The sequence below is a fragment of the Biomphalaria glabrata genome, chromosome 15, assembly GCF_947242115.1.
Source record: "Biomphalaria glabrata chromosome 15, xgBioGlab47.1, whole genome shotgun sequence".
NCBI lineage: Eukaryota > Metazoa > Mollusca > Gastropoda > Planorbidae > Biomphalaria > Biomphalaria glabrata.
In genome coordinates, this window is record NC_074725.1 from 19,905,830 (window position 1) to 19,928,422 (window position 22,593).

The 22,593-nt window shown below is 36.5% G+C and overlaps 1 protein-coding gene across 4 annotated transcripts in view; it reads right to left on the minus strand.

Annotated features, from left to right (window-relative positions):
* Window positions 1-622: 622 nt before the first annotated feature.
* LOC106077907 (uncharacterized) overlaps window positions 623-22,593 on the minus strand; it is a 30,532-nt gene continuing 8,561 nt past the window's right edge. For 2 of the 4 annotated variants that reach the window (XM_056012355.1, XM_056012352.1), the window contains exons 2-6: window positions 9,383-9,538; window positions 8,953-9,003; window positions 8,332-8,450; window positions 4,381-4,595; window positions 623-2,713 (exon numbers count right to left, since the gene is read on the minus strand). In XM_056012355.1, coding sequence (XP_055868330.1) covers window positions 2,311-2,713; window positions 4,381-4,595; window positions 8,332-8,450; window positions 8,953-9,003; window positions 9,383-9,530 — 936 coding nt within the window. In that variant the 5' untranslated portion in view covers window positions 9,531-9,538 and the 3' untranslated portion in view covers window positions 623-2,310. Of the gene's footprint in view, window positions 2,714-4,380; window positions 4,596-8,331; window positions 8,451-8,952; window positions 9,004-9,382; window positions 9,557-22,593 lie in introns of all 4 variants that reach the window. The other 2 variants (XM_056012354.1, XM_056012353.1) reach the window with 2 other exon arrangements.

Genomic DNA, 22,593 nt, shown 5'->3' on the forward strand with positions numbered 1-22,593 from the left:
ATCTAGAGCATGTCTAGAGATCTATCTCATAAACGTAAAAAGTGTCGAGGTACAACATGTGTCATCAGGGCAGTGCCGGATTTAAGTTTGAGGCGGCCCCGGAGCAAGATTTTCGCGGAGGTCCCTAAAGACTCTCGAAAGCTTTAATAACTATCCACTAATAAATACAAAAAATACATGCTATATTTTAGAATATAAATGAAAAGCAGCACCAGGGACCAACTTTTAAATGAGAGAAAGTAGTGAATTAAATGCGACGAAAATAAGGGACTGCGCCGACCGAGGCCCGAACCAGTGACAATGGACCATCGGAATGTCGAGAAGTTCAGTTATCTTTGCAGTGCGTTACTGCTAGACGGGGTTGTAGTTTCCAGGCTCACTAGATGAAGATGAAGGTGAAATTTTATTTAATCGTAAAATGAAGTAACTACAAGAACAATAACAGTAAGACTATAACGAACAAGCACTCACACACACACACACTCACAAACCCACACCCACCCACACACACACACACACACACACAACTGCATTAAAACAAAATACCAAATGCAAAACAATCATAATAGCTATGTAAATTTAAAACAACAACAACAAACAACAACAAACAACCGCACGAACAAACTTTTCAGCACCGATTTTTTAATACCCAAATAATTAATTCTTAAATGTACATACCTATCATAAAAAAAGATATACATGTATTAAAATATTTACTACTGCGTAACACACAACAATTCAAAAACTTACAATGACTTTTCAGTTATAAAAACAAAATAATAGAAAGCAAAATTGGAAAATAAAACACATACAAAAACATGGTAAGTCAAATAGATTCATTTCATTTGTCACAGTCATTCTATCTTAAGAGCGAGTTTTGGCCGCGGGTGACAGGTAATATCCGGTAATATACAACCAAATGTTTTTGTTTTGCGCAATTTCATGCTTTTAGCTTTCTCACTACACTTTCTCACTACACTTTCTCACTACACTATGATCCTATCACTTGTCTGGACCAGTTGGAAAGGGGTGAGGGAGAACGAAAAAAATGTATAAATGTTGAAATGTATAAAATAAAAAAAAAAGTGACTGACCTGGATTCCAATTCGTGGGCTAAAGCCTTCTCAGGCTTCTGAAGCCAATACGGTAACCACTCTGCTAGCGAAGAGCGCAGACGGCGACCTATAAAGGGGACTAATTCAGCTTATACCACCATTTCAGTCAAGTACATTTCTTTCCCTTGTTCGAGATACCAAGCAAAATAATTAAGGTACAAAAACTTAATTAATTGCTTTTTTTTATTATTGATTCTTGTCTTGTTAGGTAAAAGATATAAGGTGTACAAACTTTTTACTAGACAGACAGACCAACAGACAGACAGAGTGAGTTGATAGCCTTTGTTTAAAAAAAAGCAGCGGACATCAATAAGTTAGAGGCTGCAAACATTGCTGAAGATTGATTTCTCTGGGTACATCTTGCCGCCCAGTACGTTGAACGAAGAAGAACGCTTAAAGTCCAAGTAAGTCTTAAAGGAGAAGAAAATATATCATACATTGAATTTTCCTGGTTTTTTTTTTTCTGTCCTTTACTCACAACAGAAAACTTTTGAAAGTAAATCGTGTGCATCTGAGTAATGAGACCTCTACCGCAACCAACACCGAAAAAAAATTGTACAAAGAGGTTGTGTGATTCACACAAACTCAGAGGCGGCCCCCTACTGGGCCCGCGCACGTGTCCGCTGTTTAGTAAGCAAAGCAGGTAAAAATGAAGATTTCTATATTTGTAGCACGGATATCAGAAGCTATGAACTACTATCAACAAAAATTTACACTCACACATACAACAACGGTTATTTTTTTATTTTTTTATTTTTTTTTGTCGTTTTTTTTTTAACGATTTTGATAACAAATTAAAACGCTCGCATATAAAAGTTCATAAAAATTGCTTTAAAAAATTTACAAGTCTAGTAGCTAAGAAAGAAAGCAAACAGCTAAAATACACACCTAATCACATTCTCATACAAAACTATGAGAGTCTAATGACATAAATAATTAAATAAATAAAAAACATCAACAAATAAAAAAAAAACCAAAAAACTTCCAGGTTATGGTGTAGGCACTTTTGGCTGTCGTTAAGGTGATCTGAGTTCAAGCCCTCGGTAGTACTGTCGAACTGTCAGAAATTTTGAACTTTGACTTAACCATAGAAACTTAGTCCTGGTAAGGTTATCATGTACGCACTAGATAATACCGTGCGTGGCGTCATTCATTGTAAGTAGGCTCTAAAGAAATGTAGAAACATGATCTAGGCTCATCGCCTCATGTAATGAACTTCATAGCATGCAGTGCGCACCACGGGAATCCCTCTTACGTTGACCTTGCAAGCGGGATTTTTGTGGACGTAAAATTTCCGGAAGCCAGCTCTCTCCACTTGCTGCAGAGCTTTGAGTCTCGGCAAAATGTAATCTCTGGACTGTTGATTGATGTGGTACTCAAGCAGAAGCTGCTTCACGTCTGCCAGCTGACCGGATGCGGCAATTTGCGGCAGTGCCGACCATTCGGAGTGTTCGATGTCCATTTTGACCACATCGAGGCTACTGTTTTCATGTTTCAATTTGGCGCAAATGTCCTTGAAGGTGAACAGAGGCCACTTTTTGTCGTTGACGTATGTTTTTCCGTCAAGTCCAATTTTATAAAAATGAACGTTTGGGGATCTGTTAACAAAAAATGAACAAGAAAAATAACAATAAAAAAAAAAAACAGACAACAACAAAACCAAGGTTAAAAAAGACAGTTTGTGTGGAAACACAAACTCAATATCGGCCCCCTAAGTGGTCCACCCAGGCAGGCTTCAATATTTTCAGAACATCCGAATGAAATAATATCAAAGACAAATGAGAGATAAGAATTGAGAAAGAAGGTTAACAGATCTTGTATAGTGCCCCAACGGTCCCGCAGATCAAGGGATAGGTGAAAGTGAATGTAAAGTTAGATGTGAACCTGACCTAACTATAGGGCAGATGATGTAAAGTACATTTGTTTTTGTGGCCTACGGTTAACGAGGGTGTCATGTAGCCAGCACAACGACCAACCGCCTTTACTTTTCCCCAACTAATGTCAAGTACCCGTTAGAGCTGAGTGGACTCAGGGGCGCCCAAAGATGCCAAAGTTGAAAATCCCAGTCTTCGCCAAGATTCGAACCCGGGACCCCCTGTTCGGAAGCCAAGCGCTTTACCGCTCAGCCACCGCGCCTCCCCTGCCCTAACTGATGTCTTATAATTGATCCAATTATTTTGAGAAGGCTCAATCTCTTATTCGAATCCTCAAAAAAAAAAAAAAAAAAAAAAAAAAAAAAAAAATTCCGCAATAAAAAAATAGTTTAGGAAAATTATAAGTAGCCGTTGCATCAGAACTTTGAATGATCTGAAATATTGTGATGTCGGATTTTCAATATCTTTTCTAGTTTACGAGATCTAAACGTGATGGACGGACAGATGGACAGACATTTCGCACAAAACTAATAGCGTCTTTTCCCCTTTCGGGGGCCGCTAAAAAACACATAAATTCCTCCTTTTACAACTTATAGAGTGATTATTTTGCTCTAAATAATTAATGGGTTTTAGATTAAAGAAAAAAAAGTTAATTCCCCCCCCCCCCCCCCCAACCCAGGGAAAAATCCTGGCTACGCACGCAAATGTGTCAATCTTAATATTCTAATGATAGTTCCCCTTTCAGACCTGGGGATCTATAGGTTTTTAAAAAAAAAAAAAAGTAGTGTAAGCTATAAAATAGAAAAATTCTTATCCCCAAACTATATTTGAATGACGGTTCATATCCTCTTTTGCAAAAGCCCTGGACAGAAACACTGCTGTTGTGCGTGATGTCACTAAACGGCGAGAAAAGAATCTAAATCGACTACCTTCGGACAATGCTTATTGCTGTGCTGGATGTTGCTAACTATGTTGTTAGCAGGGGCTGCGTAGCCACGTGAAACACTGCACTCCTCAATAATCTTCGGACTAGAAGACAAACGTTACTATTATAACTGTTATTATTGCAGGAAGTTGTAACGGATACAAGATAACCACAATGCTTCCAACGGCATGGATCTCAAATAGCCTCTGACAATCAGTCCAACTCCTGGCCTTCACGTCTGGCTCAGATACTGAGTCCGGCGGAACTGTTGACATTGAAAGGAGAAGTGGCATAGGGGAGTATTTGGCGCATAAACCTTGCTAAATGATACAGGGGTCTTTATTTTAATTCTCCCCATAGAACATCCCTCTGGTCCCTCTGGTCCATCAAAGGGCGGCCACTACTTCAAGTTACCTGACGTAATGACTTTTCCGTATGGGTACATCGGGTCAAAACTTGAACTCACCTGTCGTACTGATCCTTCTCTTTGCTCATGCTGGGGTCAAATGAGTACACGTGACAGCCGTACACCTTAGCAGCGTCGTCGTCGAAGGAGAAGTCGTAATTGATGCCGAAGGAGTAGATGATGCAGGGGTCACTTGGTCGGACGTCAGGGTCGTCGCAAATTTCCCATCCGCCGTCTCCGATCTTGCCCAGGCGTATTTTTCTTCTACATAATACCTTGAATTTAAATGAAGTAATCTGTTAAATCAAATTCTTTTTACATTTCATTAGCAATACCATCACAGCTATATATATATGGCCTATAACTATAATTACTTGTAATTGGTGTAACAGGTGTATCCGGCCTATAGGAAGTGTTTATTAGCTATGTAGTTTAGAAAATTTTGCAATTAATTATATACACTTTTAAGCTCTGTAAAATACACTTTTAAGCACTGTAAAATCTAATTCTTTAAGTTCCTTTTCTTGTAGCGCAATATATGTAGTTGGCAACAGTAATCTTTCAGTGTATCAACCTTACCACTATTTACAACTGAAAATTGGTCGTGAAATTTCCAAATGTATATACAAAAAGGGCTATTCATAGAAATCAGGATATAAAGCTTTTTAAGTTGTCCAGGGATGTTTTGAAATTGAGTAATTTTGCCAAAAGTGCAATCTTTGTTAAGCGTAATTATTCACTTAATATACAGATACATATACAAAACAAATCTTTTGTATTGTTAAATGATCATTAAGTGAACCAGTATCTAAGTCTTCTTGTTGCACCAATAGCAGCTCAATACAGTGGCGTAACTAGGGTGGGTGTCACCCGGTGCGGTCAGCTCACAGTGTCACCCCACCACCCCCCAGGCTCTTCTTTAAAAAATCCTAAACATATAGTTTATAAATACCTACGTTAATTTATTGCTGAACAACTATAAAATGAGGTTTTATTAAATTTAAAAATTCAGTTGTTGATTACAATTTATCTACAGTTCACTGGGTTTGCGTAGTCATGTGAAACTCTGCATGCATCCATAATCTTTGTAATCTTTGCCATTAATTTGTGCAACAATGCAACCATAAGTAAATTGCACTTTATTTTTTCTGGATTTTATACTTGAAAACGTATCATTAACTTGATCAAAGTTACTGTCTTGAACGATTTTATTTTTAATAATATTGCATGTTGTGAAAATGTCTTCTGTTTCTTTGTCTCAAAAAGTTCTAAATTTAAATTGTAAAAATCCTTTTTCACATGACGCCATAGTTAAGCAGATGGTAAGAAGACTTTGTTAAATGATTTAGAGATATATTTAAGGTCTTAGTGACATAGGAATCATGTACTGTCAATTGTTATTTTCTGCAAGAATACCTTTTGTTGCATTTAGATCTCTTCTCAGTCAGGGTATTTCTGTTGGAATGTCGCCTTTTGAAAATTCATCCTATACGCCAATAATTGGAAACTGATATCTGCAATACTTTGTTGGTTCTTGAACTTAAGAAATTTTGGTTGGATAGCTCCTAATGTATCTATCAATGATTGCTTCCAGTAGGACTTAAAGCTCAGCGTTAAAAATTAAAGGATCAATGCACTTAAAAATGAACCACTTTACTCTTCTTAAATAGCGAATCCGGCATTTTGTCATTTCTCGCCTGACATTTTCTTCTTGTTAGCGGCCCCCGAAAGGGGAAAAGACGCTATTAGTTTTGTGCGAAAAGTCTGTTCATTTGTCCGTCTGTCCGTCGTCCCGTTTAGATTTCGTAAACTAGAAAAGATATTGAAAATCCGACATCACTATATTTTAGACCATTCAAAGTTCTGATGCAACGGCTACTTTTTTTTTCTGAAAGCAAAAATCTAATTTTTTAAATCAGTTATGCAAGCAGTTTTTTAAAGAAAAAAAAGCTCATTAGTATGCATTATAAGTTAGACCTAATTTAAAACGAATAGTAATCTTTTAAACTTCATTTTCCTAAATGACATATTGCAGCTACCACACATATAAGCAAAGAGATTGAGCCTTTTCAAAACAATGGATCAATTATAAGACATCAGTTAGGCCAGGAAGGGCGCGGTGGCTGAGCGGCAAAGCGCTTGGCTTCCGAACCGGGGGTCCCGGGTTCGAATCCTGGTGAAGACTGGGATTTTCAACCTTGGAATTCTTGGGCGCCCCTGAGTCCACTCAGCTCTAATGGGTACCTGACATTAGTTGGGGAAAAGCAAAGGCGGTTGGTCATTGTGCTGGCTACCGTAGGCCACAAAAACAGATGAACTTTACATCATCTGCCCTATAGACCACAAGGTCCAAAAGGGGAACCAGTTAGGCGAGGTTCACACCTAACTTTACATTCACTTTCACCTATCCCTTGATCTGCGGGACCGTTGGGGCACTATACAAGATCTGTTAACCTTCTTTCTCAATTCTTATCTCTCATTTGTCCTTGATATAATTTCATTTGGATGTTCTTTCTGAAAATATTGAAGCCTGCCTGGGTGGACCACTTCGGGGACCGATTTTGAGTTTGTGTTTCCATACAAACTGTCTTTTGTAACCTTGTTTTTTTTTCCTTTGAATCAAAGAGTTGTTGTTTTTTAGAAGAACCCTTTTGTATAACACCTTGCGCTTTTGTTAAAGGAAAGATTTAATTTGTCACCACGTTGATAACAGTTTAAAGATAGGCTTACTCTTGTGTATATTTGGCCCTCTAGTATATCTCCCCCCACAAAACAAAAAAAGTAAAGATAGGCTTACTCTTGTGTATATTTGGCCTTCTAGTACATCTCCCCCCACAAAACAAAAACAAAGTAAAGATAGGTAAAATTAAAAAAAAATTAACTTCGCCTCTAGAGGCTATAATATCAGAACGAAAAACGCATTTCAAATGTACCAAAAAAAATGCTATGTAAAAAGCTAATTTCTAAAAGAAAAAAATGCTGACCACAAAAATTAAGTAAACGTTACAGACATCTATTAAATATCATTTCTGTTGGTTCTTTATAATTTCTTATACTCCTCAGTGGTTCCAGGCAATGAAGACATTTTATACCCCCTGAACTTCACATATAAATTCAAGCTCAACCTTTCCTAGACATTTAAAGATATTAAGTTGATCTCATCAGCCTTTTTTTTTTCTCCCTTAAAATTTTATAACTTCTGTATTTGATCAGTGTGTGCTATGTAAGTTGTGCTATGTAAGTTGTGCTATGTTAGGTGTGCTATGTCAGGTGTGCTATGTCAGGTGTGCTATGTTAGGTGTGCTATGTCAGGTGTGCTATGTCAGGTGTGCTATGTAAGTTGTGCTATGTTAGGTGTGCTATGTCATGTGTGCTATGTTAGGTGTGCTATGTCAGGTGTGCTATGTTAGGTGTGCTATGTCAGGTGTGCTATGTTAGGTGTGCTATGTTAGGTGTGCTATGTCAGGTGTGCTATGTCAGGTGTGCTATGTCAGGTGTGTTGTCAAACAAAATACTAAGGTGCTTACAATTATTCTGACTCTAATATCTTTTACGTCGTTTGCTAAAACAATTATAAACTTTTTAACATGACAGATGTACTTTCAGCAATGGCTTTATCTACATAACATTTTCATCATCTCATGGAAATTCTTTATTCAATAAAGACACTTTGTTAATATGGTCACATAATGTCACATATTCGGCTTTTATAGAAACAGTCCGAGCAATATATCCTTCCATTGTTTTTCTTCTTTACATCAGTCATAGCCACGACTTCCTTGTCAATTGTATTTGTAGCCGGATGTTCTTGTTTTCAAATTTCCAATCCAAATGAGTTCTTCATACGTCTTTTAATTCTCCAATTGCGGACTTTTTTCAACCACACATTATATTAAGTGACACATTTCTATTTCATTTCTATACAATTAGTTGAAAATAGTCGAAAAAAAAAGAATACAATGAAACTGGGGTAAATAAATTCAGGTAAAAAAATTTATCTATTGAACATACATTCGTGTTGTCTACGTTGCTATGCATAGTCATAAGAAGCTCCTCATCGCTCAACTGATCCAAGTCTATGTTGGCTAGACTAGTGACAAAGCCCTTTTGGCGCAATAGACTTAACGGGCCTAGAAGAAATATATTTTTTTTGAAAGTAGATCAACAACAACAATAGAAACATGTACAATCATAAAACTAACATTAGCAATATACATGAAATAAAGAGATTAAGAAAGACTTGTTTTACTGAGCTTTAATTACCCTACAAACAACTGAATGTAAAAGTGTATGTATAGGTACACTAAATGTTTAAAGTTTCAACTTTATCCGAGAGTGGGTGTTGGAGTAATAACGTATTCAATTAGCGAAGGGACGAAACCCTGGATATTTAGCCCTAATATTTGAATACTGAATGATTAATTTTCTTTGTTGGTTGGTACCAGTAACTAATTGACTAATTGGTTAATTTTTTTTTGTATTGACTTATGTATTGCCTATGCCCTATGCCAATGAATAATTGTGCAAAGTTTCAACTTGATCTGAGAATGTGTGTGGGAGAAATAATGTCTATTAACTTTTTACCAGACAGACAGAGTTTAGTTAGACCTTTTTAAAAAAAAAAAGACTTACCTTTGCCCATAGCTTCAATTTTGCCACTGTCAGATATTCGAAACACATCAACTGGTAATATAATATGAGGTATTTTAACAAAGAACATGTTTACATTATATATATATTTGAACAAATAAAGTGATACTATCATATGAAATACATGTATTTGAACTAATCACTTAGTTGTTCTATAATAATTGGTATCCATCCATTCATCTATCGATCTATCTATCCATCCATTCAGCTATTCAACCATAATCAATCAATTTAATTGATCATGCCATTCATCCATTATTCTATTCATTAAATTAATGAATCAATTCATCCATCCATTCATTTATACACCCATCATTCTTTATATTTATCCATTAAATTCATCCATACATTCCTCCGTCCGTCCGTCCGTCCGTCACCCATATCACGTTCGCTCTTTTTTTCTCGCTCTTACCTGAGGAGATCTTGACATCTTCTGACCTGCCCTGATCTCCGGTGATCAAAGTTATGACAGTGGGATGAAACTGTATGGTCAGCAGAACTACCGCCACGACAAGCAACAGGCCGATAATGACCAAAGACTTAGTGGTTGAACTGATCATGACTGGACCTCAAAGGAAATAAACAGCTACACTGAATGATGTTTTCAATTCTTTTTTTTTTACAAAGCTTATATCATCTCACTCCGCCTGTCTGTCTGGTACAATATTTGTACACATTTGTTTTTCTCCCAGACCTATTCTCGGATCAAGTTGAAATTTTACTCAATTATTTATTTTATCCAACAAAACATGAATCAATAAAAAAATAATTGAATTAGTTAATTAATCAGTGATAATTAATTATTTTGTTTGGTATCGAAAGAGGGAAATAGATACAACAATATTGAGAGATGCGGAGTTATTCCCCTTATTACAATTTGTACACGTTTTTAGCCCACTTTCCGTTCTCGGATCAAGTTGAAACTTTTCACAATTATTCATAGTCATTGACAATAAAATCGATTTTATTGGCGTATTGGTAGTTGAAATTTTTTTTAGCTTAATTGTAGGGGCGCGACTGTGCGTGATTATTGTCCATTTCGCCCGACGTCATTTTATTACATTTTCCATGCTAGGTATCAAATACCAGCAAAAGTACACAAATACGTTTGTACTTCTACAAGTCAATACTCTTGCTTGCAAAAACAAGAGAAGATCCCAATACTATGAAGAGACGAAAGCTGAGCTGGTTGGTTCATATTGTAAGACATGACTCACTGTCAAAAGTCCTTTTCATTTTTCTTTTACCAGAAATGTAAATAAGATATTAAACAAGCCAAAGAAACATGTTCTGTTACTTGGGGAATAATTAAAGATGTCGACTTTTTGCGCTACTTATCGTGGGGAGGAGGTTTATTACAAATTGGTCGACTGGCGGAGTAGTATAGGCCGCTATTTTGCAGAGCCGGCCTTAAGCCACTGCAACCTATGTGCCCGCAGTGGGCCCCACACTTTCATATGACTCGCGCCAATTCTAGGTGTTTAAATTATTACATTAAACCATTTTATAACTTATAACAGATTTCTCGCGGCCTCCTGATTTTCAAGGAGCTCCTGAAACCTCTTGAAATGGAAAAATATACGAAATAGTCATGAAAATCTCCGGAAAGTATTAAAATCTTTTGAAAACACACAGATCTCCTGAAATATATAGACAAAATTTTTCATTTTGAGGTTTCATTCAATATGGAAAACTCCAAAGCGCGATAAAAAAAACGGCATTATGCATTACCCGTAATTGTGATTTATTTATTATGTAAAAAGTAGTATCTAATTAAGAAGTGAATCGGATACGAAACCGCATAGTACACCATTACCCGGTACCAAAAGGCCTACTATTCATGGTCATAACATTGCCCTGGGTCTAGTTATTTTAAGATTGAACGTGTAAAAAAATACGTATTCTAGTCTAGATCTAGATTCCATATTCCATAGATTTTTTTTTTCTTGTTGCCAATTTATCTAATTTTGTAAGAAGAATAAATCTTGTTTAGTTTCTCTTTATTACTTGTAACCTGTTATGAATCTTTTTTGTATGGGTAAGGTCAATAATTATTAATTTAAAAAATATAATTGGACGCTAAATGAATTTATGGAGATGCTCTGGCTGAGGGGTAAAGCAGAAGTCCTGTGTTCGAATCCTGATAAAGACTCTAGATAGACCACTTCGGGGGCTGATTTTGAGTTTGTGTTTTTATTATTAATTCATGTGTTGTCTTCGACTATGAATAATTGTGCACAATTTCTACTCGATCTAAGAATGGGAAATGGAAGAAATAACGTGTACAACACTTTGACCGGACAGACAAACAGATGGAGTGAATTGATATAAGCTCCTTGACAATAATAAAAAACAGATTTCGTCGAGAATGGCTATGTCTGTATCAGGTATTGCAAAATATACAGGTCGCAACTGAGCCTATGTAATCAAATGCAATTATCTTTTTTTTAATTTAAAATATATCAATTTAATTTAAACTAGTAAAATATTTTTTTTAAATACTTAAAAAAAACGAAAAAAAAAACAAAGCTTATATTAAGTGTAATAGTATCCTTTATTTTGAATTAAATAGATTGTAATAAATCTATACTAACAGTAATAAATCTTTGCGATTGGAGATATTTGTACCAATTGTTTTTCGTTTTACGTAGTTCTGTGCTTTCAGCGTGCACGACGCGATGTGGTCCAATCACTTGTCTGGACAAGTTAAGGGGGAGGGGGTGGATGGGGTATTTCGGGATAAGGTTTCCGTGATAGCTTTTTGCATGCAATAAAAAAAGTTCCGACTCGATTTCAAAATTGAGGACTCAGGCGTCCTCATGCAGTCACACTAGCCACCAAACTAACCAAGTGCTTATGAAAATAGTAGTTTTATTTAGTTATCTATTGTTAGTTTTCAAAATTTTAGGCGACGACCTAATAGTGTACACAAAGTTTAGCTACACTAAGCTAGTGATGTCTCTATATAAAATTAAATTAGTGGTCAATTTTTCAATGAGTCATCTTTTGTTAGGAGCGGTAAATAATTACGCAAAGTTTCAACTTGTTCAGAGAAAGAGAAAAAGAAGAAATATGGTGTACAAGATTCCATCGATTTAGACAGATACACAGAGTGTGTGGATAGGAGCATTGATTTAGACAGATACACAGAATGAGTGGATAGGAGCATTGATTTAGACAGATACACAGAGTGTGTGGATAGGAGCATCGATTTAGACAGATACACAGAGTGTGTGGATAGGAGCATTGATTTAGACAGATACACAGAATGAGTGGATAGGAGCATTGATTTAGACAGATACACAGAATGAGTGGATAGGAGCATTGATTTAGACAGATACACAGAGTGAGTGGATAGGAGCATCGATTTAGACAGATACACAGAATGAGTGGATAGGAGCATTGATTTAGACAGATACACAGAGTGAGAGGATAGGAGCATTGATTTAAACAGATACACAGAATGAGTGGATAGGAGCATCGATTTAGACAGATACACAGAATGAGTGGATAGGAGCATCGATTTAGACAGATACACAGAGTGAGTGGATAGGAGCATCGATTTAGACAGATACACAGAGTGAGTGGATAGGAGCATCGATTTAGACAGATACACAGAGTGAGTGGATAGGAGCTATGAAAAAAATAGCGTCTTCCTCTGAAAGATGAAAATTTACATTATAGTTAGAAATCCAATAGGTAAATCTGGAAATCTTATCTTGTCTTATATAATACAGACGTTACTTAAAAAAGGAAGATGATTACGTCCTACGCGTCATGCCTTTAGTCATGCATATTAACCAATGACCTAAATTCTGCCAAGTCACTGGTTTTCCTGGCAAGCTCCTTCCATGCTCTAATAGCACTAGGGAAGAAGGAGCATTTGTACAAATTTGTCCTAGCATATGGAACGAGGAATGTGCCTTTGACTTTGTGTCTTTCTGAGTATTTTATTAAATATGTTACTTGAAGTTATTTTCATCTTTCAGTGAGAGAAAAAAAGCTAACAATAAAAAAAACTATACATAAGGTTTGATTAAACCACTGTTAAATAGGATCTGAACGAAGTTGTCGTCTCCCTTCCATTAGGACTAAAACAGAAAGATTTAAAAACTCCTTTATCCCAATTTCAGTCAGAGTGTTACAAGATCATCTGTCGCCATCGAGAAGTACATAGAAGTCAAACTCATAAAGCGCTGGTTGTGAATGTGTATGTGTTTCGTGAGTGAATGTTGTTCGAATTTTTCATCCATATTGTTTTTTGTAAAGTAGTTACGATGAGGTTGTCAATTGTAGTCAAACTGAATTTCCATTTGATTAGATCAATAAAATTGTCTTATTTTATCTTATCTTTATTCTTTTAATTCAGTAAATATAGGTCGAATATTCTTGTTTTCAGCATGTCAGAATTTCGGTAAAATAGAATTTTCTGACACTCATGAAGAATTACAAATAAGTCTGAAATTCATTAAATAAGAATTCTAACAAACAAATTCTGTACCAGACGTAGCTTTTTCATGCAATGTAGAGATTTTTTTTTTAAATTGTGTGTTTGTGGGGGGGGGGGGGGATTAAGTCAACAGTAGCCCGCTGAAAAATTGTTCCGACTTTTATTTGATTAGCACTTGGCCCCTGTACCCAGTACCTGAGCCAGGTGTTCAATTCGTTGTCAGAGGCTCTAGGAGTATAAAAGCACACTGTGTTGAATATAATGTATCAGTTGACATTGGAGTGACACAGTATTAAATTGTTTGAAGTTTCAAACTTTCAAACTCAGCCAACATTGTAAGACTATAAGTTCCAACCATGAAATGTATTTGAAACGAGCTAAATTAAAAAAATATACTTAAAAAAAATTCTGCACATTTACAGCCAACTCCCAATTTATTTCCCTTTATCTATATCAAACAAAATCAATTAATTACCAATGATAAATAAATTGGTTACTTTTTTTTTTATTGATTCATGTTTTGTTAAGAATACTGAATAATTGTGCGAAATTTCAACTTGATCCGAAAATGGGATTTTGAAGATACAACGTGTACAAAGTTTGTACCAGACAGACAAACAGACAGACAAACAGACAGACTGAGTTGATATAAGTTTTGTAATCATGATGATCTAGTACAAATTTAATTACATGACTGATCCTAACTAATGGATACACATTAATATAAACTTTGATTTTATTTATTGATATTGTTACGTGTCTCTCCTAATCAGGCCGTCTGTACACACTGCTAAACACACAACGAAAATTCAAGAACTTGACAACAAGAGCTCTAAATAATCTGGTGCTTTAATACTGAGTGAATAAGTAGATAACAGTCAACACATCAACAACTAAAATGTTACACTGTACATCACCGTACAAAACTCTACTGTCTCTATCTCTTTCTGGACTTCTACATAACACTTGAGGACTCGACCAGGACGGACTTCATGGCCGACTAACAGTCCCGGTCTCCAGTCTTGAACTGCCGCTTTCTTACACACTGTGTCTCTCGTGCACGCAGGCTTTCGATCACATGACTATAACATTGGTCATATTTGCATGTAATCGCAGTACTGTCCCTTGTCCATGGCCCGGCTGACCTGAGTGATTTGCCTGAGTTCTCATGTGTGTCAGCTGAACCTATAGTTAACCCTATCGCGCCTCAAATAGGGTTAAAACAATTTTTTTCCATTGTGCTTGTTCTATCATAGTAACTTCAAAAGACCGTTCCGTAAACCTTATTAACTCTTGACTCTTCTATTCTTTGAAGCCGGCCAAGTGTAAACAAAAAAGTAAAATAAAGTTCCCCTTTCAGACCTTGCAATCTATGCGGCAGATGATGTTAGCAGTTAGGTCATCTGTTTCTTTGTCCAAAGGTTAACGAGCAGGGTGTTATGTGGCCAGCACAACGACCAACCGCCTTTACTTTCCCCAACTAAAGTCAGATACTCATTCGAGTTAGGTGGACTCATGGGCGCCCTAAGAATCCCGGAATTCAAACTCACAATATTCACCGAATTTTGAGCCTAGGACCCCACTTAACCACTCAGCCAATCTTGAAATAACTAGAGCAACCCTAAACATGATCAAGGACGCCATATTGTATTACCAACTAAAAAAAAAGATTACTTTGCTATTCCAGCGAAAGAGATTAGAAATTTGATTTCACAGTGCTAAACAGTGAGTGCTAAACAGTGAGTGCTTAACAGTGAGTACTAAAAAGAGCACATAATTTATAGTACAACCTTTAAAAATCCCAAAGGCAGATTCAGACTTGTTTTGGGTGGTGAAGGAGGATTTGTTGTCCATAACCGCAATCCTTAAACTCTGGACGGAGGTCTACCATTCTTTGAGTACTTTCTTGTCAAGTCCAGTGTTCAATAGTGCTAATGTCTATTTACAAGTTAAAGCTAGTCTAGCAAGCAGCAGCGTAGTACGGACCATCACAGCCAGTATTGATACTAATTCGACCTCAGTCGTAGGTTGCATATTATCTTTCCATTGGAAACACTCAATGGTGGAATAGTTCTTTAAATGGTAGTATCCAACAATTTAACATGTTTTTATCCCTTTATAAGTCCATTGTTGCAATCTAACTGATATTTTGAAAAAAAAAATTATATTCAAATTTTTGTTATCAAATGCAGTGGCGTCACAAGGGTCGTTGTCACCCAGTGCGGTAAGCTCAGGGTGACACCCCTCTCCTTCTTAGGAAAAAAATAATCTCCTCCTAAAAAAAAACAAACTATTTTTTTTGTTTCTTTATATTGAATAATAAAACTGTGAGCTAATTAATTGATTGGTTACACCCGGAAATGGTTTTCAATTCTTTTTTAAATGTCGTTGTTCTTTTTTTTACATTTTTTCAAAAGTGATTACATAAATTTAAAATGTGCAATTATTTGAGAAACATTGAGTTGAACATTTTTATTAGAGAATATCTAAGAGCTTTTAAATTACACTAGTGTTTCTCAGCTACTTCCGAAAAGGCAGTTCAAGCACTGAACAGATTTACGTCCTTCGAAACATCATCGAGCAAAGCCTAAAATACCAACAAAGGATGTTGATCAGCTTTTGAGATTAAAAAAAGAAGTTTGATAGCTTTTGAAAATAGAAAAAGAAGAAGGCATCTCCCCCCAAATTTGTCCAGATTCAGCGACATGTCTAAAGCAAATCAAGCTGCTGTGTCAACGCCGGGACGGATATGAGATTAGGGTTTATCTTATCCCCATTTCTCTTTCTTGTAACCATCGACGATATCATAGAAATACTTTAAACAGGCTACATTCGGGTTCACACGGATAAAGACGCCATGCATATTGAGTGCAGGTTACCTACAACCCCCATCAACATTGGTACTACAGATCTTGAAGCAATAGAAATATTAACCTATTTAAGCACTGTTATCACAGGTAATGAAGTTGTATATCTTGGTGTTCTATGCCGGATTGGAAAGCAGAAGCCGTTTTTCAAAAAGTACGGCCTATCTGGACAAATAAATCAACTAGCCTGGAGATTAAAATCCACATACTCAATACAATCATTGTTCCAACGCCAGCAACGCTCCGAGACATGGAAAGTTGAATAGAGGCTGAGTAGTGATGGCTGAGAAGGATCCTACAAGTCCTCCCGAGATAATGTTACTAATAGAGAAATATTTTCCAGCACAGGCAATCGCCGTCTAAGGAGAGTGGCGACTGAACATCAATCGACATTTGTGAGATATATCATTAGACAAGACGAACCACGTTTACCAAAGTCAGCCTTAACATGAAAGCCGAAAAGAGGAATGGAAAAACATGGCCGTCCATGGCGTCACATCTTTTCAGATGGAAAGTGGCTGTAAAAGTCGCCTAAGGTTGATTTCTGTGGAGAGAGCTTGCAGCCCTACGCTTCGAATAGCGCGCGATGGGCTTATGTCTATGTGTTTCTCAACATTTTAGAATAACAAATGCTACGTTCGCCACTTAACGGATCAGATTAGATGTTTGGGGGAGAGCCTTAAGCTCACTCGGAGTTGTCCCGGGCACTGCCCCTGGCGCCAAACGTTTTTCTACAGTTCTGAGCTTCAGAAACTTTTTCTCCTAGCGTCAACAACGTATTATTTTTCTGATAATAAGATTACAAGTGAAATAGAATTAAATGAACAATGTGTAGGGTATGTTGATACTAAACTGTGAGAAACATTAAATGTAGTCATTTATATGTTTAAAAGTTGATTTTAGAAAAGTGCATTTTTGCGACTTGGGTGTCATCCAACTTGGTGGGTGTCACCCAGTGCCGCCCGCACCCCCCATTGACGTTATTGATCAAATGTTTCTTAAATAATTTGTTTGCTTCAATATCGTCTCACGCTATATAACACTACAACTTGTAATCCGTCTCGACACAAATTATTACCTCTAGCTGACACAAGCCACTTTTTCTGATCAATAGGTCTTTTTACAAAGCTTATATCAACTCACTATGAAATAAGTCTGTCTTGTAAAAAGTTTGTACACGTTATTTCTCCGACACCCGATCCCGGATCAAGCTGAAATTTGCACACTACCTTTTACCTGACAACACAAGAATCAATTTTAAAAAATTACCAATTTGTTATTTAGCTATTGTTAATTAATTATTTTCATTGGTATCTCGAACAAGGGAAAGAAATAGTACTTGGCTGAAGTTTTGGTATAAGTTGAAGTAGACCCATTTATAGGTCGCCACTCTAAATTGAAACAAACAATATATAACTATGCAATCTTCTCTAGTCATAAGCACCTCACTAGCAGAGTGGTTAGCACGTCAGCCCGAAGAGGCATAAGCTACGCGCTAGAGTGCAGGTCGTTCCCCCCCCCCCTTTTTTTTTGTGTAAATGCTTTTAAAAACAGATTACGGTAAAATCCGCCCCAAATAGCCTTCCCCCCCCCCCCCCCCCATTTTCCTTACTGGTCCAGACAAGTGATAGAATCATAGCGTTTTGAGAAAGCTAAAAGCATAAAATAGCGCTAATAAACAACAATAGGTAAAACATATTTCTAATCACACAGATTTTATTTCCTATATAGATCACGCTCAATAGCAAGAATTACCAAATGTTTCAATCTATCTACGATAATTGTTGACCTCAAGTAATTCTTCATTAGCTTGAGGCGCAAGAAGCTTATTTCATCAGATTCCACAATTACGGGTATTGCATAATGCTGTTTTTTTTTTAATTGCGTGAAGGTTTGGCGTTTTCCATATTGAATGATACCCCAAAATGACAATTTTTGTCTATATATTTCACGAGATATTGGTACGAGTTTTCTAAAGATTTTAGTAATTTCCGGAGATTTCCAGGACGTTTTCGTATATTTTTGCAATTTCAGAAGATTTCCAGCAGCTCCTGGTAAATCAGGAGGCCGCGGAAATCTGTTATAAGTTTTTAAATGATTTTATTTAATAATTTACACCTAGAATTAGCGGTAACTAAAAAAGTCTATTCTTTCTTTTGATTGCGACACAATTTTATCACTTGGGTCTATTTGCCTTCCTTTTTCAATACAATCTCGTCCACCCTGTTCCTGATCATGTTCACCATCATTTTCATTTCTTCACGCATCGAGTCGTATATGTCTTGTAGCGATTTTATAGTTTTCAGAAACTCACCGATATCTGGACAGACTGGATCCACCTCAAACAAATATGTTTCCGGATCTTCCCCTTCATCAACCAGAGCCTGCCGAAGACGTGTTCAAAGAATGTCCCTATTCTTTTCAAAGCGTTACAGACGCCTCCACTCGAGCTCTACTTTCAGTTCCTTCAATTCCAGCTCTTCTAGCCGTTTCGTGGATGCCATTTTAAATAAGCTCCTACCTGAGCTCTCCGTTGAGTTGCCTAATCCACTTCTGACAACAATGTAATAACTTAAGGGATACAACTCAAAGAGACAAGGATGTTTATTCACAGGTTATCACAAATACATTAATACAACATCTATCTCTAGCACAGTCTCTTCACTTCGGCTCTCGACTTGGGCGGAAATCGTTCTTCCTAATGACGACATCCTTCTCAGTTTGGTTTCTAGAAGTGCGCACCTTCTGCACTAGCTTGGATGGCGGTGTGCATGGCAGAGCTATATCAGTATTCAATGGTTTGTTCAAATACTTTGCACTATATACATCGGATACACCAACACGCTTACGGATTTTTCTAAATGCATAAAAATATCATATATTTAAAATAGAGTTCACATTTATTTATAGAGTTCACATTTATTTATTGAGTTCACATTTATTTATAGAGTTCACATTTATTTATAGAGTTCACATTTATTGCTAGAGTTCACATTTATTTATAGAGTTCACATTTATTTATTGAGTTCACATTTATTTATAGAGTTCACATTTATTTATAGAGTTCACATTTATTTCTACAGTTCACATTTATTGCTAGAGTTCACATTTATTTATATAGTTCATATTTATTATATTGATCATAAGTACCCCTTTCGCAACTTGCAATCTATAGGGCAGATGATGTAAAGGTCATCTGTTTCTGTGGCCTACTGTTTACAGAGGTGTCATGTGACCAGAACAACGACTACCACCTTTACTTTTCCACAACTACAGTCACGTTCCCATTCATCATCAATCTCCATTTGAGTGAGGGCTTTAGGGGCTCAAATCCTCTCTTGCAAAAGCCCTGGACAGAAACGCTACTGTATTGCATAGTGCATACATGTCACCATACAGGTCGAAACTTTTGGGTTTCCCAGACCTGTCGAGACGGAGATCAGCAAGTCTGGGGCAGTCAAACAGAATATGAGGCACGGCTACCTCTTCTTACCCGCAGCGGGGCCACCGTGAATCCAAATTTGACAATAGCCGTGAGAAATATGAGCCAACAGGACAGTGGCCTGGGTTTGCTTTCTGCATTAAGGCGCCAGGCAAGCATGGCTCGACGTGAATGGCTTAGTACTAGCGTCTTTACGGGTTTCTATGTGGGCAGCCAAGCATATCATTGTCAGTCAGCTTAACAAAAATAAATAATAAACCTGCATGTCTATGTGGGCGGAGGGGGGAGGGAGAGATGGTCAGAGTCTAAGTTTCTATTTGGTCTTTAAGTAACTAAAATTGTCAAAAACGTTTTAGTGTGGTGGGGAGGATATATTTAGCAAAGAGTTTAAACTTGGGACGTACCGGCCAGCAAAAGCCGGTTGACCTTTCCCCCAGAATGGCCGCTGTACCAACGCATTTAGGCAGTAAAACGAGGGCACTGTCCTCGTTCTCTGGCACCCTTCGCTTGCAATATATCTAGATGTAGATTTATTCCCCCCAACACTGTATTTGGTTGATTCCCTTGTGCCGTTCTAAAACTGTGCGTGTTTGTGTATGGCTGAAGGTTTCTAGTTTCCAATAAAAGATAGATCAGACTTCATTTGTAAATTTTTCGTTCTGTGCCAAACCCACAGCACTAGTAACACACAGGATGTATGATAATATGTCATGACATGCGAACAAGTTAACTGTACGGTCTCTATTATCAAGGCAATGTGTATTGTATATCATGTTTACATATTGGGCGGTGACTTCGTTCGTTTGGTATCCGGGATGTGATAATTGCGAAGGTCCACCACCAATGGGCTGTGTTTGTGCACTTTTAAATGAGTGATATACACTAGCTGTTGTGTCCGTGTTGGGTGGTGATATTGTTATTGTTAAGTTATGGATCCAAGCATGGGCGTAGCCAGGATTTTTTTTTTTAGGGGGGGGGGTTAGGGGGGATTTTTTTCTGCCCCCCCCCCCCCGCAAAAAATTTATATATATATATATATATATATATCTATATTATAAAGTAGAATGTGAGGGGTATGTATGTATGTATGTATGTATGTATGTATGTATGTATGTATGTATGTATGTTACTTATAGACATCAAAACCGCTTGACCAATCTTGATAAAACTAGGCAGGAATGTTCCTTGGGTACCAACTTAGACCTTAGTGAATGTATTGTAGCCCTAAAACAAACGTAAGACCCTCAAAAAAAATAAAGTTGTCCGACTCTATTACAGCTATAGTATTTTATGGATCTAGGCCATGTCTACAATGTTGACATGAGAAAAGATAGAAAGGATTTAGACCTAGGTCTAATTTTAAGAAATACACTTTGCGCAGATAGTTTTTTTACTTCGACACATGAAAAGACAAAAGAAGATCCATTGATTTCATTATATAATACAATTAACCTTCAATTTTGTGTTTCAAAAGCATTTTTTACATTAATTAGTTCCTTATATCTGTGATTACAGATTTCCTGACGAACATTCTTTCATTAGACAATTCAGTAATGAATCGCGTACTAAATATTAATTCGTTTAATTGTTTACTTTATAATCCCATCCCTAGATCTAAAACTCTAATTCAACTCTAAGATGATAAAACTTCTCTTCGCACAGATAGTTTTATACTTTAACACATAAACATATTAATTAAAGTCCATTCATTTCATATTTTGATCAAATAAACCGTCAAATTTGGTTTTCTAAAGCTAGGCCTACATTCGTTTACGAAAGCTGCGAAGCCGAGTTGAGATAGGCCTAGATCTATATTCATTCATGAATCGCGTACTAAAAATTATTTCGTTTAATTGTTTACTTTATAATCCCATCCCTAGATCTAAAACTCTAATCCAACTCTACGATGATAAAACTTCTCTTCGCACAGATAGTTTTATACTTTAACACATAAATATATTAATTAAAGTCCATTCATTTCATATTTTGATCAAATAAACATTCAAATTTGGTTTTCTAAGGCTACATTCGTTTACGAAAGCTGCGAAGCCGAGTTGAGATAGGCCTAGATCTATATTCATTCATGAATCGCGTACTAAAAATTATTTCGTTTAATTGTTCACTTTATAATCCCATTTATTTAACAAGGCTATCGCTCTTTTCGTTTTTAATAGATAAGAATGTATCGACTTCGGGTAAACCATTTTCGCAAAACTAATTTTATTTTCATAGCGAAAGAGAAATAACGTGAAAGGATCATTAGCTACGTTTAACATACATCTAAATCCAATCCACTAGATTATTCAAAAGCAAATGTTTTAATTTAAAAAAAAAAAGGATTTTCCCCTATTAGCTATTTTTACAATGACACATTCGCTTTACTTATTACATTATTATTTCGTTTAATTGTTTAAAAAACACTCTCAGTGACTATATCGAAAGTAATGCGCAAATAAAGACCCGCGGGTCGCGGGTAACATATGTCTAGTATATATATATTATAAAGTAGAATGTGTGGTGTATGTATGTATGTTACTTATAGACATCAAAACCGCTTGACCAATCTTGATAAAACTAGGCAGGAATGTTCCTTGGGTACCAACTTAGACCGTAGTGTATGTATTGTAGCCCTAAAACAAACTTAAGACCCTCAAAAAAAATAAAGTTGTCCGACTCTATTACAGCTATAGTATTTTATGGATCTAGGCCATGTCTACAATGTTGACATAAGAAAAGATAGAAAGGATTTAGACCTAGATCTAATTTTAAGAAATACACTTTGCGCTGATAGTTTTTTACTTTGACACGTGAAAATTCAAAAGAAGATTCATTGATTACATTATGTAATAAAATTAACCTTCAAT